General features: G+C 37.7%; 1 protein-coding gene across 1 annotated transcript in view; it reads left to right on the top strand.

Annotated features, from left to right (window-relative positions):
* TINAG (tubulointerstitial nephritis antigen) overlaps window positions 1–18,768 on the top strand; it is a 66,752-nt gene that overhangs the window by 11,091 nt on the left and 36,893 nt on the right. The window contains exons 5-9 of the mRNA XM_051777874.1: window positions 1,227–1,350; window positions 3,515–3,662; window positions 9,784–9,964; window positions 10,689–10,734; window positions 16,265–16,370. Of these exons, the coding sequence (XP_051633834.1) occupies window positions 1,227–1,350; window positions 3,515–3,662; window positions 9,784–9,964; window positions 10,689–10,734; window positions 16,265–16,370 (605 nt within the window). The remainder of the gene's footprint in view (window positions 1–1,226; window positions 1,351–3,514; window positions 3,663–9,783; window positions 9,965–10,688; window positions 10,735–16,264; window positions 16,371–18,768) is intronic.

The raw sequence follows: 18,768 nt of genomic DNA on the forward strand, positions 1-18,768 counted from the left end.
GTGCAACAAAGTGATCTTGGTACAGGCAAAGTGATAACATTTGGTTCCCCAAAGAGTTCTGAAATAATTTGAAAGAGCTGGCCTCAAATGTTTCAATCATCTTAGTAAAAGGTATGTAGTTTTATAAATCACATAAGCAATTTAGAAAAATGGTGCAGCAAGGACACCCAGAATTAGAAGATAAGTAAATTGAAGTAAAATAATAAAGGAATTTGAACAGGATAGAAGTTATTGTGCTTCAGGGTTTCAGCCTGCTTATGAGAAAGAATCATCAGTGAGCGTTTTGCTTAGGAACAGATTATCATGTTTTGTGCATTTTATTTCCCTGTGGAGTTGATGCTATCAACAATTTTTTGAGACAAACTGTTTGAATGGACTAATAATGCAATTCTCTTTGGCCATTCCTATTTCCCTTTGCAGCAAAATCAATCATTCCATAAATTTCATCAGGTGAAAAAATGGGTCAATGGCTCTGATACATTGAACACAGAACAGACTATTAGCGGTTGTACCAGATGGTTCTTGCATATGCAAATATTTATTCAAAGCTTGGAGGACTTTGGAGGTAGACATAAATTAAGGCTGAGAGATGAAGGTGCCAGAAATGGCTGGCCAAATGGCTTTAGTCAGCAGACTATGAATTCTCATCAGTTTAGAAATCTTTACAAAGTTTTAATCTCCATCAGATTGCAAAGCAGAAGGAAAATCACTGATTTTTGTTCTGTAGCGAGAATAAGTGCTGAAGATTGAAAAACCTCTGTGTAAAAGACAATCCAATACACTGTACCCATGCCTCTCCCATAGTGATTAAAATTCCCTACCTATAGCCACATGTCAAGGAGAAGAGGGTAATTGAACTTCACAGCTATTTGTAGCAGAAGGTTTTTCTTTCCAAAAATTCCAGCTGGCTCATACTTTGCATATTTCATAGAGAATTGTTGTTTGAGGTAAAAATCCGAGAGGAACTGGACAGGTTATTCAGGTTGGCAGTCATGGAGTTCAGCTTTCCAGTTCAGCTAGTGGAGTGCCAGAACTCCACTAGCTCTCATAGGGGTTTAGCATCCAGCCATGGGGTAATCACCTCAGAGTTGCTCGGGAAGCCACAGGTGTCAAGGTTTTAGGGTTCCTCAATTCAAAAATTTAGAATTTTATAAACAAAATTACTGTAAAATTTAATATAAAAGTATGAATTGAAGCATATACAGATCTTCTACATTTTGCTTTAGGGAAAGTCACTTCCAGAAGAAAAGTTTCCTGCAATTTTTTCAGCCACTTATGAGTGGCCTGAGTGGATTCATGATCCTTTGGATCAACGAAACTGTGGAGCATCCTGGGCTTTTTCAACCGCAAGTAATATGAATATTTTCTCCCTTTAAAAGTATCACTGATGTTAGATGTGTAAAGTGAATAGTAATTAAACAATTTCAGCTTGCTTTTCACTCTTTATTAGCAAGTAGGAATATTTGAAATTGCTGCAACTTTCCCCGTATGTTGTCCCAAATTCTTAAGAAGTCAATCTAAGCTGCAGCTCTTTGTTTGATTTTCATAAGATTGCGTAACATAGGGAGAATTTTTTTGTGACAGAAAGTAGAAAATGAATTGACTGATGCACTTTATTGTAAGTAGTAGAATAGCTTTTTTAACATAAAAAATCTACATCCCTTGTCTGTGCAACTACATGCTTTACTTGAAATCTTAAAACAAGTAGGCTTCAATTTCTTTATATGTATTTATATATTTCTGCATTTAACAGTTTCCAACCCTTGCTACTCAAATAAATTGGGTATAATATTTTCAAATTTTTTGAGAAGAAAGGCCCTGAAACTGCTCAGATATCTGTGGAAAAAACAATCTTTCAAATTCTGTGAGCAATGTCAGTAATGCAATTCAACCTCATGTGCTACAACCTCTGGTTTTATGAAAAGTGGACACGATTGTCACTTTCACCAAAATAGTTAAAAAATCAGCTAGGTACATTTTTCTTGCAATAAATCTCAGTGTGTATTGGGATATATAAAACTAGAGAAAAAAAATTATGCAATCAATCTTTATGACTTAATTTGGCCGGTGGGTCCTCATTGGTGCAGGTTGCTGCAACTGCTTCTTTAAATCACAACAGTAAGAGAAGGAAAGGAGCATTTAGGCCAGCTAACCCCAGCTCTCTATAAAAGTCAGACCAAAACCACTTTTTTCCCTGTCCTGTCCACTAGAGACCAAGAGAGCTTTTAACAGCTCTACTGACAGATTACTGTGGAGATGTACAGAGATCACTGAGGGAAAGACTTCCCAGATATTATGTCTAAATTTTCCCTTTCATAAGTAAATCTTTTAATTTTAATTCATTGTTATTTTCAGAGCTAAATATTACAAGATGCCTTCCCATGTTGTTTAGCTGCATCTAACAATTTTCAATTTTTCTTGGCAAGATTAATTGTTGTTCAATGAATAGAAAACCACTACTGTATAATTTTTTCTTATCATGAGTAATTTCTGTAACTATTCCAAAACTATTTGCTAAAAGACTCTTATACCTATGAAAATAAATTCATCATCATGTGACAGCTCACAAAAGCACAAAACACAATTGTCACCTGCCATGAGCAGATTCACTTTTCTGAAGTCTTGCCCAAAATTCACCAAAGTTAGTGTTGATTTTGATGGAGCCTTAGATTTCAAGATATTTTTTAAAAATTTATTTTCAGGTTCAAAATGAGGGGCTAAAAGTAACAAAATTATAATTTAGTCACAGGTAATGACTGGGATTGGGGCTTAATGGTTGTTTCATCATCATTCAATAAAGAAAGTAGAAGTAGGTTAGTTTCAACCACAACTTAGTTAACCTAGGCTGCCTTTAAATCAGTGCATAAATATATAAGTACTAAGAATTATGACTATTTGATTGAATTCAGACATCTAAGATGTCTATCTCAGAAGAAGAATTTTGTGTGATAAGGGAAGAAAGTACAAAGAATACTACATTTACATTTAATATGAACATGTCCAAATATTCTTTCTAATGAAACCAATAGATGTCTCCAGTCTTGAATTTTCTTCTTCAAAGGACTGTTCATTTTTGCTTTTTCCACCCCCCTCAAATAAAGAAAAGAAAGGTGGAAAAGAAAGTGAAGAGATTTGGAGACTCAGCTGCAGAGAGGTGGGAAGTATTTGCATCTTCTGCTGAAGAAAACTGGATATGACTGTGCATTTACAAACATCATAGAGACTATCAGACTAAATTATGTAAATATCTCATCTGATTTTAGATATGTGGGACTTTACAATAACCAGTAAATCTAGAGATTTGTAATATTACAGTAAAGTTGCTCATGATGCTTTGCAGTTTCACAATCTTCTCTCTTGAAAGTCTCTGTGGATTATATTGGTATTGTTTAGTGAAGATATCTGCACAGGCAGAAAATATTGGGATTGTATTTCAGTCCTTTTCCACAATGACAAATGTGAAGTTGTGAGTAATTATTTGTTTTTTTATAAAAGAATATTTATTTCAAAACAGGTGTTGCAGCAGATAGAATAACAATTCATTCCAAGGGTCAGATCACAGACAACCTTTCTGTTCAGAATTTGATCTCTTGTGATACCAGTCAACATGGATGTAATGGTGGAAGTATTGATGGTGCTTGGAGATATCTGAAAACACACGGGTAAATATTTTATCTAGCTGTTTGGATTATTTTAACTTGAAACAGTTCTTAAGTTACAATAAGACAATACTGTAAGTGGACTCAAAACGTCTGTGGTTCTTGGGATACAGGATCTTCATGTTAAACAACCTTGAGTAAGCAGCCACCTGCATGAGACCACATTGTGAGTATTCAAAAGAATCAAACATTTTTTCTCTATGAAGCAAATTGTAATAATCTCATCCCAAGGTTTATTCCGGAATGCAACACTCTATCAAGGACTATACCTAGATCCTTCTTCCTTCAGGTCAGACTAAGCAAAGTTAACAGCTGTCAAAGGCCACACGGAGAACTAGAGACTTTTTAAAAATGTCATAAAATCATTTATAGACTCACAGAATGATTTAGGCTGGAACTTTTGAAGGTTGCCTGGTCCAATGTTCTGCTCAAAGCATGACTGTGAAATTTAAACAGACTGTTCAGGTCATGTCCCTGAACACATTTGGAGTATCTTCAGCCTTTTCTGCAGCAGGTCACTTTGTTTAACCACTTACGGTCAAATACTTTTTTCTTACATCAGCATTTTCTTTGGTACAACTTGTGACTGGTACCTTTCTGCTTTTCACTGTGCATCTCCATGAGTTTTGCTCTGTCTCATCAATAGCTCTCTTTATGTAGTTGATGACAGGAATTAGATCCTCTTTTAGCTTTCTCTTCTCTGGGCTGAACAAGTCCAGCTGTCTCAGCTGTTTTAGTTCCAGTCCCCTAAGTGCCTTCCACTGGACTTACTCCGTTTATCAGTGTCTTTCCTGGGGATTACATAAGTGAACATATTACTTTATCTGTGGAGTAGTAATTTGAGGGGAATAATAATTTTTCACAATGTCTTGGCTATGTTCTTGATAATACAGCCTAGTACTGGTTGTCCACATTTGTGAGAGGGCTCACTGCTGACCTACATTCAACTTTCTGTTTCTCAGGACCTCATGTCCTTCTCTGTAAAACAGCTTTCTACACAGGCAGTGCCCTGCCAGTACCTGGGCAGTTCTGGCTCAGAGGTGGGATTTGCCATCTGTTTTTGTTGAACTTTTTGATATTTCCGTCAGCTCATTTCTCCAGCCTATTTAAACAGCTATGAATGGCAGTTGTGCATACTAATCATTCACCACCAGTTTTACATTCTCCACAAACTGGCTAAGGGTGCCTTACATCCCACTATCAAGATTGTTAATAGAGATGCAAAACTGTTGCTTTTGTGTTAACTCCAGAGGAATGCCACTAGGAAACAGACACCAGTCATTTTGATCTGTTGACCTTTCAGCATACCAATTCACAACTGTACTTGTAAGCAACTTATCTAAGCCAATAAACTAGAGGAACACCACGGGGAAACTATGCTGAAAATGTTGCTAAAGGCAAGGTAAATGATATCTACTGCTTTTCTTATTCTCCACGGAACCAGTCATTTCATCATGGTCAGATCATCTCATCATCTCATCACTACCTGTCATGGTAAATCTGCATTGCCTTTTCTTATTCAACTCCTTAAAATTTGTGTGCCTGGAAATGGCTTCTAGGAGAATTTCAATAACCACATTTTATATACCATATAATTAAATTCTGCTGGTTTTCACATTACCAGAATATTTTTGTCCTTTCTGTTCTATACCAAAATCAATTTCCTCTCTCGTTTTCATGCAATCTTATCCCTTACTCTGTCTTTAATATATCTGAAACTGGCAGACAGAGAGATCTCAGGTGTGCTCTCTGTCACCTTTTAATTTAAGTAAAAAACAAACAAACAAACAAACCATGGCAAGAGCAAAAGAATGTCAGATGTGATGCATCTTACTTGACAAGGCAGCCTAGGGATCCAGATGAAGACCTGTCATTCACGTAGACACAGTATACAAGCGATCATTCTGCTTTCTGCAGGTGTAGCAAACTATTTCTGATCTGACAAAGATTTCATATTGTTATGGGGAGAGTTTATATCAAGCACTGCTTGATCTTTCTCTCTCAGGGTTTAAACCCTAAACTAGTTTTGACCTAGGTTTTGAGCGGGAGACCCTTTAGGTGAGTGATTCTATCCAGCAAAGGCCACTCAGCACCTCATAGGGGTAAAGGCAAAGGCTTTATTTACAAGAAATGAAAGTTCTAACTTGACATTTTAACTGTAAACACTTTTTAACTGCAATAATTTTCTGTAACTAGAACAGTCTCCTTTTAATCAGTAGCTCATGCTCTTAGGAGAGTAATTACAACTCTCTCTCACTGGACTGTTTGCTTGCCTGTTAAGGACAGGAGCTCAAGAATTGACAGTGTAGATAAAAGAAGAGGTGAAGTTAGAGCAAGTTATTTTTAGAGGAAAAGCTGTAAAAAATGCAGCAATAGGACAATCTCCTAGTCTTCTATTCTCTCTGACTGTTATCACTCTATGGGCATAACCACCGTGAGGCCATAATAATAAGATTCTTTCTATACCAGCAAATAGTAGTATTTTTACCTTAAGCACTGTAGTTAATGACACAGCCTGTTCTGCAGAGGCAGTTTAAGTATAAAAGACTTAGCTTATTTTTATAAGGAAAGCAAGGCAGGCTGCAGCTATATGAGCCACTTCATTATCCACCTAGCTGTACCCATGTAGGAGCTTGTCCTGGTGTAAATGCAGTAGCAAGAAGATTGACCTGACTGAGCAGCAGCGTAACATTACTGGGCAGAGCAGGCTTTGTGACTGATATAAGCCTGGAGTCACACAGCCACAGCACCTCAGCTCACCATAGTACACCTGTGAACTGCCTTTTCACCTCCACCGTCCCAAGTACTTGCTTGTGGCTCAGCCTCATGGTATTCACCAGCCTCTTTCCAGGTGACTGTCTGAGTAAAGAATCTGAAGGGGAGTTTTGAGATTCGTTATGAATTTTTTTGGAAACTATCTAGATCTCCAATAAATCTCAACAATCCAAGATTGTTTTCTTAGTAATTTGTTAAGCTTTTTTTTCCCATGGAGCTAGCTCTAACATGTACAACATCACTGTGCTATGACAGACCTTTACCTGCTACCCATTCTTATCCCCGATCATTGATTTGCCATCAAAGTGCCACATGAGAAAGTATTTCTACTTATGTATTTTTATAAACATTTCTATATCCTGATTTTCTTTCCTCAAGTTCAAATGATATTTCAGATTCTGTTCCAACAGTTCCAGACACAAATTAACATCTCAAGTGAAACGTCCAAATATCTTTGAGAACAGATACTGGAAGAACACAAGAACAGCTATGCTGGGCCTGAGCAAGGGTCCATCTAGCCCGATATTTTGTCTCTGACAATGGAGAAGAGCAAGTAATATCAACAACAACAACAAAACTTTTTGATTCACTGGACTGATAATTGAACAATTTTTGTAGCTAAACTCCCCAATGCATAAGTCTTTACCTCTGACAATTAAAAAAATGGAAATTTATGACATGAAGTGTCTTTTGAATGAGCCCAGTTAAATAGTGCTTGCTTCCTCACACTTTCAGGTTACTTTTATTTTTATGGACCATTATATTGCAATCATTTTTTGTTATCTCCATACCCTGCAATAGGGAGAAAACCCATTGATTTTCTGTGGGGGCTTGTAAATTTCCACAGCAGGCTTTCGATGCTGTTTTAAAGTTTCTAGTGTTCTGATTTCTGAAGTGTGCTTGTCTCAGGTTTTTGACAGATGTTCAGAAAAATTGAGTGCTGGCCTAAACTATCCCCAGTGAAATCAGCAGAAGACTTCCATAAAGCTCAATGTGCTTAAGCTAGTGCTGAGACCTGACTTTTCAGAATCACTGCGTACCCGATCCAAGTACCAGCTCCACTTATAGCAAAATCTGCTATAAGTGGAGCTGAAACAATGTTTAACTCTCACTCTTTCTATCCTCCTTCATTAAAGAATAAATATGTATTCTATTTATAATTATTATTAATTTTACGTATTTTAGTTACAAGCCATAATTTTTGAGAAATCAATGTTCTTTGAAAGCATCTATTTTAACTATTAAGGGAAATTAAAAGGTTATATTTTTCAAGAATGAGAAAGAAATGTTTCATTTTCAGGTAGTATAGAGGTTATACACTTGGATGCAAACACTGCTTCTAATCAGACTTTAACCTGACTTATACCTTGTACTCTTAGCAGTTGCAGGGTATGAGAAAGATATTACTGTTATTTTTTTTTGCCAACTTGATAATAACACAGTCTCATGTTTTGGATTTCTATTTTATCCCACAATTCAAATATAAAAATGCAATAAAACCACAAAACCTTTCATGAGATTGAACACATAAACATGATTTCAGATGAATTCTGCTAAGAATGTATGAATGTAACACAGAATTTTCCTGCTTCTCCTTGGATCCTGGTTGTTTCTAATATTATTTTCGTATATGTGCATCTATATTTGTGCACATAAACGTATCTACATCTATTTCTGTTTTGATTCTATGAGTCTTCCAGCAAGGTCTTCTCTTTAAAGTATTTTTAATGTTTACTGCTGTGCTGGTGCTTCAGCACATACAAACTTGTGTTTCATCAAAAAGCTGTTAAATTATGTTACTCACAACTGCAGAATTTATGGTTGGTGCAAAGGTGACTATTAGTTCAGAATGAGTAATCATGTCTGGATTTCCACACAGCTCCAGTGTGCTACTGTATTTGTTGGTACTTCACTTGTTAACATAGAAATAAGACTCATCCATGCAGAACCTGTGAAAAGTCCATCAGGACAATCCAACTGAAAGAAGAGGGTGAAAAATCCCTACTCCAGGAATTAATTTCTCCTCTGTTGTCTCCCTTTGAGGTGTCTCTAAGTACACTTGAGTAACAGGTGTCGTACCTTTCTTTTTACTGGACTACCATCACCTACTCCTGCCCTACCTATGCTAGACTGTGCTCTGAGGACTGTATTTGCTCATCTTACCTGCCTTACAGGCCTGATTGCGCTCAGTAGTAATCCTGTATTTCTTTTGGAAATCTATCATCAGTGCCGAATAGAATAATTACATATAGAGATAAATAGATTTTATAAATATTTATAGATGTGTACATATATAAACCAAAGATTTACTTCTACCCGGCAGTAGAAACACAGCATAATAAAAGTTAAAACTGAGTGATAAAACCTCTGTGTGTTTGGCCTAAATACTTTCCATTCTTCATTGAAAATCTGTGAATCCAGAGCACTTTCAGATATTCAGAAGGGATTAAAAGGGTTTGTCAGTGAGCAGATTGAAGACCTAAGCAATAACAGCCTAGAAACCTTACAACCTTAGGTGGATAATCCCTTTTCATCTAAGCTGAATTATTTTTGAAGCTTGTGGATGTATGTGATCTAGTTTGGGCAGAAAGGATTTGGTAAGAAAAAAACATTTTCCTCAGGATCAGTTTTTCTACCACCAAATGCTAATGGGAAAATGCTATGTCTTATTCAAAATAGCTGAAACATATATGGGCTTATCTTGTAAAACTACTGACAACTAAGTATATGTAGGCAAACATAATTGTACTCCATATTGTGTAGAAATAATTTTCTTTTCCTCAGATTCAGAAAGTTTAGTATAATTGATGAGATATTAAATACATACGCTTCTTATAGGACTGCCTATTTTAAAATATTCTGCTTCATTGAACTATTTAATTATACTCTTTAAAAAACGCTACTTATAAGCTTCCATGGCATTAACGCAGAAATGTGTACATTGTTTTGGAAATACCTAGCAGTATTCCATGCCCATTTCACAAGCCATTTTTGCCAAATGAATCCCATTGACAACATTGGTAATTTCTTGATCTTATTCCATGTGAACTTTCATGCATCACTAATGAGATGAATGTACCAGGTGACAAGTGCTAAGCCACTTTTTCTGCCCTATCTCTCTTCAAAGAAGGGTTGGGAGAGGACTTCTCTAATTGAAACTTAATCATAAATATCATGTATGTGAACTTAAGGAAATGCCAGCCAGTTGAAGATATGAGTCATTCACACTTTTGAAGAATGTTATTTGAATATGACAGTTGCAAAATAGTTAAAAGCTTGACATAAAATGGCAAAAATGTTTAAGCAAGCTTCTTATCAACCTTTTTTTTTTTTTTTACTATCTGGACAGGGTTGTATCCTATGCTTGTTATCCATCATTTTGGAACAGTCACCTGGGGCCATCAGCTGAAAATCAATGTTATGTGTCAAGTGAATATGGAAAAAACTATACAGATGGGCCATGTCCCAATGCTTTAGAAGAATCCAATCGGTTATACCGGTGTGCCTCTCACTACAGGGTCTCCTCAAAAGTAAGTTCATGGTGTGGTGTTCACCTACTGTCTCACTTCTTTTACTCCTTTGGGGGTTCAATATTATCTAGCATATTAAAATATGTCCACTTTACTTCAAGACTAGAGCTGCGAATTTTCCTTTATGTTGTCTTTGTATTTTCATAAGAGTTTAAATTCTTTACAGTTTCTCATTTGTACATCATCCCTTTAAAACTGATGCTTTGTGGTCCTATAGAAATTAGATATAGAAAAGAAAGTTTGCAGTCATCATGGTGCATTAGTGCTTCTTAAACATGTTTCTGAAGCTTTTGTTCATTTGGTAAACCAAATATTTTCTAGCAGAAATACAAGTAAAATGGTATATTTATACTATGTGTAAGTACACTTTGATCAACATAACTGGTCTACTCTGGCCTCCAATCGGGAGGCCTGGAGACACACCATCTATAACACTGCTGATGCCTTTGAGAAAGCACACAGGATCACTCTCAAGGAGAAAAGACAATGCAGAAAGAATCGTGCCTTGCAGAATATACCACCTAAGGAGTCTTTCTGCTGTGCCTTTTGCAACCGGATGTGCCTATCTCGTATTGGCCTTTTTAGCCACCAGTGCACTTGTAACAAACGTGGGTAGAGCCCTTCCCAAGTCTTCATTCGTGAAGCCTAGCCATGATAAGTACACTATTTAATAAATGTATTATCTTCCCTTGCCCTTTCTTCTGCTGCTCTCACCTCCTCTCAGGAAACTGATATAATGAAAGAAATCATGGACAAAGGACCAGTGCAAGGTATGGTAAGTTTGGAAGATGATAATGTTATTGAAATAATTAGACCATGGAATGACCTTTTATCAAAATATTAGAAAACACAAATTACATGCCACAGTGAAGAAACCAGTCATATGCACTGTAGTTCACCCAGGGACATTCGGTGTGCAAGTAGTAGCCCTAAAGGCAGTACTACTGCATCAGAGTCTGTAAAGAGTGAAATGACCTTAAGCTGGATTTGTTGAAACTTTGTGCAAAATCTATGTGCAGGAAATGTGTTTTTTTTTCAATGACAGTTCTTCAGTCACCAATGAAATAGCAATTTGTGGCTGTGCAGAAGGAATTAAATGTTAGTCAAGCTCTGCTGTCTAGGTCTGAGGTTGATTTCCCCACAAGCTAAGGCCAACCCACCAGGCCTGCTCTCCTCTGATAGTAATGTTGCAGGATATGGGCCCTCTAGCAAGTCATTCAGTACTGAAATACCCCCATGATTTCCTATTTCAGAGCCCGAATGCTCTTGTTGACTGTAGAGGCTTATGAGTTTTGATTTTTTTTCTGCTGAACTCTGCAATGAAGATCCCTGATCTCTTAGAGGTCAGAAATAAAGAGACATCAGCAGTGAGTGAGGAACTGCAAAAAAACTGTTTACCCTGGATACTGTCCATTTGTGGCAGTGGATGGTGTGCTGGCAGCAGGTGAAAATGCAGGTTCCTGCTCACACCTCAGGCCCGTGTAACTAGAGAGGTTGAGGGATGTGGGGCTCGGGGTGATGGAGAAAGGTCATAGTGCAGGATGTCTGCCTACACTGGATGGACCAAAGCATTTTATTCAGGGGACTTCTGCATATCTACTGCCTTTAATTATAAAAGGTTTTATCATAATCTCCAATTTATAATTCAAATGGTTTTGATTATTAGATAGAATTCATTTTCGTGCATGGAGTGGAAATGGCTTCTTTAAGTTCTTTATGTGTGCAGCTGCAATTAATCTGAAGCTCAGACTTACCAAGAACAACATCATCAGTCATTTTTTTGTTCTGTCCAAGTTTGTTTGCCCAAGGAATATATTCTTTCCCACACTGCATTTGATCTAGATGCAAGGACAGTAATTTCTACTATTTTTAAGAAAATGAAAAAATTAGGATCCTCGAGATAGAATTTCAGACATCTCTTGAATATCGCATTCATAATCTGTGTATACACAGTTTGCTGGATTAATCTCTTAGTGCTAAGTCTTCTACATAAAATAATCAATATTCAGCCTTCTGTTAGGATTTAACCACTCAACACTTCATATAATTTTTGAAACGTCAATGCTTTTCATTTATTGGGTTAAGGTAATGCTGTATGTCGAAAAATCAAGATCTAAATAAGAGCATATAACTCAGAGTATCAGAGTATGCATCACTGAGTCAAATTTTTTTTTTTTTTTGGCTATAATGTGATTTTTAAATGAGTCACAGTTGCTACCCAGTAGTTTGTCACTAAATTCTCTCTTCTATCATCCCATATTACAAACGCAACCAGGGTATAAATCTAATTGTAAAACCATATCATACTTTTTTTCCCAAAACATCCTGCAAATGATCTTTAAATACTGAAGGAGATTTTCCATTATTCATTCACTTGTCATTCTTCAAGAACTTACAAATTGCTTAGGGCCAATCTTATCTAATGTGCTAGGTAATGTTTAATAGCTGGAAAGATCCAGCTAAATCCTTTAAAGATCATGATGTCAGTCATACTGTTTAATGATTAATGGACTTCGATTTTTGGCTATATTCAAAGTTAAGAAAAAAATATTTTTTTAATAATTTTGAAGCAGGAGGTGTAGAAATGTAATTGAAGATTTTATATTATACAGCTTTCAAGTTAGAATGACAATTTCTCTCTAACATATGTTATTGTCTTATATGGCACAGGAACTATGCAATTAGCATTTTCAGATGCAAATGATGAAATGCTAGTTATTTTAAGAAATCCATTTTCCAATAAACAAAGTGAAATTTTATCAATACTTTGAAAACATTCAAATCTAATGTTGTCCATTCATCTTTTTTTTTTTTTTAATGAACTTTAGGAAATATTTTAATAGTTATAGTACTGATGTAGGAAAATTATCCTCTCTGACACAGTAGTCAGTCTCAATCAAAAGAAAAGCTTATTGCTTGCACGTTGTTGCAACACATCAGCGTTTTGACCCCACAAAACTTATTATTTCAGCTATCATGATCTTGGGAAAAAAAGAGGAGTGTTTAGTTTGCTGACATAGAAAACGATCTGCAGAAGCACTCAGCTACATTAATGTATAATGCTAAACTTTGTTTCCTTTTGTAGCGACTAGTTTTAGTATCTTGTATCTTTGCATTTCTAAGAGATAAATCCTTATTGAAGAATTTTATGCTATATCTATATGCATAGATCTGACAAGCTCAGCATGACTGAAGTAGGTCATGTATGAACTACAGTCGACCTTATAAAAATCTCTACCTTTTCTGATTCATTAATAACCAATCCATTCATTTTGGAAAATGCAAAATCTCTTCTTTATGAGAGGAAAAAAGTTAGCTGGTGGACTGTGATCATCTCATCCTGTCCAAGTCACAGTCTGTATCAGGACAAATCCACTGAATAAATAAAAAATATCTCAGTGCTAGATCTAGACTTGTCACCTCTCTGTCCCCCCTACGCTTCATGCAACTCAGACCACTCTAAATCCAGAAACTGTACCATTATTTAGCTCCTTATTGCAAGGTATATAGATATACATATACATGAGTATATACATTCACACATAAACAAATGGCTGTATACATACACATGCAATGTATATATAAACATGGATGAAATTCTCTCACATAGACTACTTACTGCGGAAACAGGCTTCAAAATTTTCTACTTCACTTCAATGGAAATAATTTATCCATGATATTTCTCCACAGACAAGAACATGTCTTTTGATTTGGGGCACAGGTAACATTCTCCCCTATGCTTCCAGTTGAAGGCAGCAACATAGGAAGAATCAGATGGGCTGAGTCTATTAATACAGGGCTACATGGCTGGTGTCACTGCCAGTTTTTTTGACAATGGAATGGGCCTCAGCGCTAGGCATGCTGGTATCAGACAGGACTCATCTTTCCCAGAAAGGGAGGAGAGTTTTTGCTTGGGAACTAGCGGGGCTCATTGGCAAAGCCTTAAGCTAGATGTGACTGAGGAGGAGAGACAATATCAGGCTTGTCCCTGGCAAGGTGTGGGGTGAGGTACAAACCTGAGGGACAGGATACTAGTGAGGGTCCTCTGATGGTGACTCTGAAATGTGCTGGCCACACTGGAGCACACTTGCAGTCATATAGAGATGAGCCAGTGACTCCTGAGGGAACAGAAGCCAACAGGGAAACACCATCCCATTCCTGGAAGTGTTCAAAGCCAGACTGGATGGGACTCTAAGCAACCAAGTCTAATGGGAGCAGATGTCCCTGCTCATGGCAGGAGTTTGGAACTAGGTGATCTTTAAGGTCCCTTTCAATCCAAGCCATTCTATGATTATACGATTTAGAGTTGCTAATAAAGAATAGATTGTTTTCTGAAACTGAACATATGGACGCTGATTTCAAGAACAACGTGATTTAGAAATGAAACATCTTCTCCTGTCTCATCCTGATGGAAGATGAGATCTTCGAACCTCAGTCGTCCCATGGGAGAAGTGAATTCCATAGTATTTGCATTCAACCCCTCCCTTTGGCCAAGGTATAAAACCAAGATCCAGGGACGCCTCTACAGTAATTTTTTGAATGACATTTCCTTCACTGCCCCTGTGATACTTTCACCTGGCCTAAGGCCAGCAGGAGTCTTCACCCTTTCTGTTCCTTTGTATCACTTTCAAGATCTCCATCTACAAGCTCCTCTGCAGCTCAGAAACCTGTACAGGTGGCATCATACACAGTGGGACGGGGACATCCACAGGAATTAAACTTCTAGCTCTGTACGCTGGTGAGCCCAGGGACAGTGGGAGGAGGGGAACCTTTACAGAGATCTCTAATGGAGTCCTGAGCTTGCATCTAGAAACTAAGAATAAAGTTTGTGCTATTTTCCAGTTGGTCTGTGACTGTCAGAGAGTGAGCTCTGGTTTGGCAGGCAGCTCAGCAGAAGCTGTAACATTACTAATTTGAAGCATTTAACTTTTTTTCTGATTTAACTGATACAACTGTCCCTCTGACTTGCCACCTAGGTAGCATCATGGCTGTTTATTCCCTGTGTCTTGTTATCAGAGTACAGTTTTTTATGTGAATGACCTCATTAGCAAGGTACATTTTTGTCTAGGCAAATGGCATAATTTCACCGTGTTTTGAGAAGTTGTCCTTCATCCCCTAAAATTTGAGACTGTTTTCTGTTTTAAGCTAAGTATGATAGAGGCCAAGATATTGCAAAGATACTTAATTTCCTTCAAGTTTATGAAAATATTCATGTAGGAAAAGGAAATTTGAAAGTGGGCCAGAAAGAAAAAACTGTGGCATGAGCTCACCTTACTGGATACTGCAGATCTATACCAGACACACGTTATAAATGCTCCAACCACATAAAAAATGGTCAGTGAAACTTGTGCTTTATGGCACTCCCAAGGTGCAAGATTTTAGGAAATGGGATTTCACTAATTTTCATGTCCAAGCTGTGTGGTAGATAAAATCATAAGCTAAAAAATAAGTTAAGTTCATATTTAATGCTTCTGATTCGCTGGAATTTGAAGGTAATGTAGACATGAAAAATATTTTCATTTCTCTGGATCTAGCAGCCCACCATAAAGCAAATGGTAGTAAAGTGGCAGAATAAATGTGGAAAAGAAACCCAGAACTATTTTTTTTAATTAAAAAGGGGATGATACTCCTATGAAATAATGAATAGACATGAAATGAGAGTTGTAATAGTTGTAATCTTCATTCATTTGCACAAAATTTCCAGTTCATCAGCTCTTTCACCTTATATTTTTATAGACAAAAAGTGGTGTTTTTTCCACACGTTTAGTTGAACATTAGGATTTATATATATACAGACAGTCCAGTTTTCTTTAAGGAGATTGCTGTGTACTTAATGAACTCTGAGTTTCAGAAAAAGGCATACATGTCACTCCACCATATTTCACAGGATATACATTGTCTGTTAGATTCTCTTCTTGAATATGCAGATGCTAGTCAGAACTGAGTAGTTTATACATGAACTTTAAAGAGATTAATTTTGTTGAATTGGATTACAAAATTTATGTAAGCCTCAAGAGGCAATGTTTCTTCTTACTGTATTGGAAGAAGCCTGTGATAAGGGGCTTCCATGGCAAAGAAAGCCAACCAACTTGATAAAAGACCTTCGAGAAAGCTCTGTTCAAGTATTTCTGTTGGCTCACTCACAACAGGGGAATTCTGGGAAATTAATGGGTTTAATATAATTATAAACACACAATGCAGCCCAACACACAACAAAAATTTCACTGAAAAAATGCAAGGAGTGAATAAGAATGGAAGTAATATTTGCTGACTCTGCTGATTTTTCCTATTGTTTTTCAGCTATAATGAGAGTGTATGAAGATTTTTTCCTTTACAAAGAGGGAATATATCGACACACCCAGAAAGCAGGATCTAAATGGAAAACTCATTCAGTCAAACTTCTTGGGTGAGTAAAGCATTCTCTTACCCTTTTTCTCTGCCAGTCATTAATGTAGTAAAATGTCAATGCTCAGTTCAGAACACAAAAATTTCACTTTCACTCAAAGAATTCAAAGTTGGGACACTACTAGCTCACAACATAAGACTGTTGTTGTTTCACTTTTGCCTTATCTGAAAATTTTAGAGAGTACTGGAAAGAGGTGTAGACCCATCGTCTTTTAATCTACTCTAACATTTGCTCTAAAATTTCAAATATAATGGTTTATAGAATAAGATAGTTTGCTGAGTATTCATGAATATTCCAAGTACACATCAAGTTGTGAACAAAGCTGATACAATCTTCTACAAACATGCCACCAAGCAGAATGGAAATAAAAACATGAAAATGGACAGTGGCCTCACAATTAACCAACATAGCTTACTCGCACAGCAATCTGGGTTCTCTATGCCCTGAACAGAATCAGCAGCTGCTGGGATGCTGCTGATTTTATTTGGGAAACTGCTGCAGAAACATGTATGTAGTACCCTAGTGGATTTCCCCTCAAATGTCGAGCAGTGCCACTTATTAAGAAGACAAATATGTGTCATGGTTTGAGAGCCCCAAAATCCAATTCTTGGGTCCTAGCCCCCCTCCCACATCTCAACCCAGTGTGAGATGGGTTTTCCAGACACCACATGAGACTCAAAATGGGGGGAAGGGATTATATATTACAATGACTGTACAAAATAAATATTACAATACATCACACAATCTTAACTATCTGTACCATGACAAAACAGATTTACGATGGATCAAATCTCTTCTCCCTTCCAAATAAAAGTCCAGGAGGGAAGAAGGAAGGGATCCTTTCTACTTTCAGAGCAGCAGTCTCTAGGGCAGCAGGCTCTCTTCTCTCATGCAGCAGCTGTAGCTGGATCTCTGCCAGTACACACGAGGGGCGTATCCAAACCCTCTCAACCCTTCGTCTCCAAGCGAGGGTCTTCTCTTCCATGGGCTGTGTTCGCCTGGACAAAGGTCACTTCACCACAGTCATATCAACGAAGTACAGGAGCCTTTGTGATGGTCTGTATCTTCAGGAGATTCAAGCCCCCTTTGCTTCTGTGCTCTGACTCAAAACTGCCAGCTTGGCAGTAGCAGCGGGGGCGCCAAGGTCACCACCCCCTCTGCATTCCTTCTGGCCGTCCTGGTCCAGCTCTGGGACGTCTCCGAGCTTCTTAGCTCCTCTCTCTGGTGCTGCAGCACTCCAGGACTCTTCTCAAGTAAGAGTCCATCATCCTCCTCTCTCTAGGAGGGGTCTCCAAGGAGTTTGGGGGGTTTTGGTTCAGTTCTTACCCAAACTCCATCTCTGTAGAGCTTAGTCCTGCTCTGTAGCCGGCTCTCTCAGACAACTCTGTGTCCTCCTGCTCAGCTGCATGTTTGTTTGCTGCTTCTTCAGTTCTTATCTCGTTCTGGCTCTCTGCCACCCTTTCTCCATCCACTGCTGCTCTGCCGCCGCTCCGTCTGCCCACTCACATTGGAAAAAACTCCTTCAGCTTTCTAGCTATGGGTACTTAGCCCAGTTTAACACTGTTCCAAGTCCCTGCAGCCCCCCAGCCAGGGGCTGGGGGGGCCCAGCCCCCAGTGGGGCTCCTGCTGCTTCTCCTCATGGCTCTACGACATGGCTACTTCTCCAACTACAACTACAACTACTACTTTCGTTTCCGGTCTGCTTGTGATATGTTTATATTTTGCAAAAGTGCTCATTGGTTCAAACCTCAAGGGTCACCACCCCCTGGGGGTTTACCATTTTATAACTTCGGGGGGAAAACTGTTTTCCCCCACCACAGTATGTAGTAATGCATACACTTGATTTACAGAACACACTATGGGACTTTATTCTTTGACATGGAGGGAATATGCAAGGATGAATTTATTAAGTCACCAAGTGATTACACAGAAAAAGGACTGTAGAATCTCAAACAAATATTTTAGTGGTGGTCTAGAATATGAAATAAATAATGATTCAGGCCTGTGCTAGGAAGGTTACTAAGAGTATCTTCAACATGTAGTTCAAGCAAATAAAGTCACAAAATAAGGTGCATTTTGCATTTGTAATCTTGGTGAAGATATCTTTGTGAAGGACATGGAAATGCTTATGGTTGTGGAAACTGCTGGTTATGAATTACAAGAGCATATCTGGTAGTGGCAGAGCAGCAGAGAGAAGCAGCAGGCTTATGGAAGATGGTCCTTGATTCTTTACTGCTGCAAAAAGTATTGACTCAGACTAGTAGAGGAAAAACTCCTCAATTATAATTAAAGAGAAAGTTGTGAAGCAATGAAAAAGAGAAACCAGAATTTCTCAGAGAAAAATGGAGGACTGAATTAGGAAAAAGTTATGGAGGACAGTCAGTATGTACTGGTTTAT

The sequence above is a fragment of the Manacus candei genome, unplaced genomic scaffold (assembly GCF_025592945.1).
Source record: "Manacus candei isolate 608988 ecotype Guabito, Panama unplaced genomic scaffold, ASM2559294v1 h1tg000011l, whole genome shotgun sequence".
Lineage (NCBI taxonomy): Eukaryota > Metazoa > Chordata > Aves > Passeriformes > Pipridae > Manacus > Manacus candei.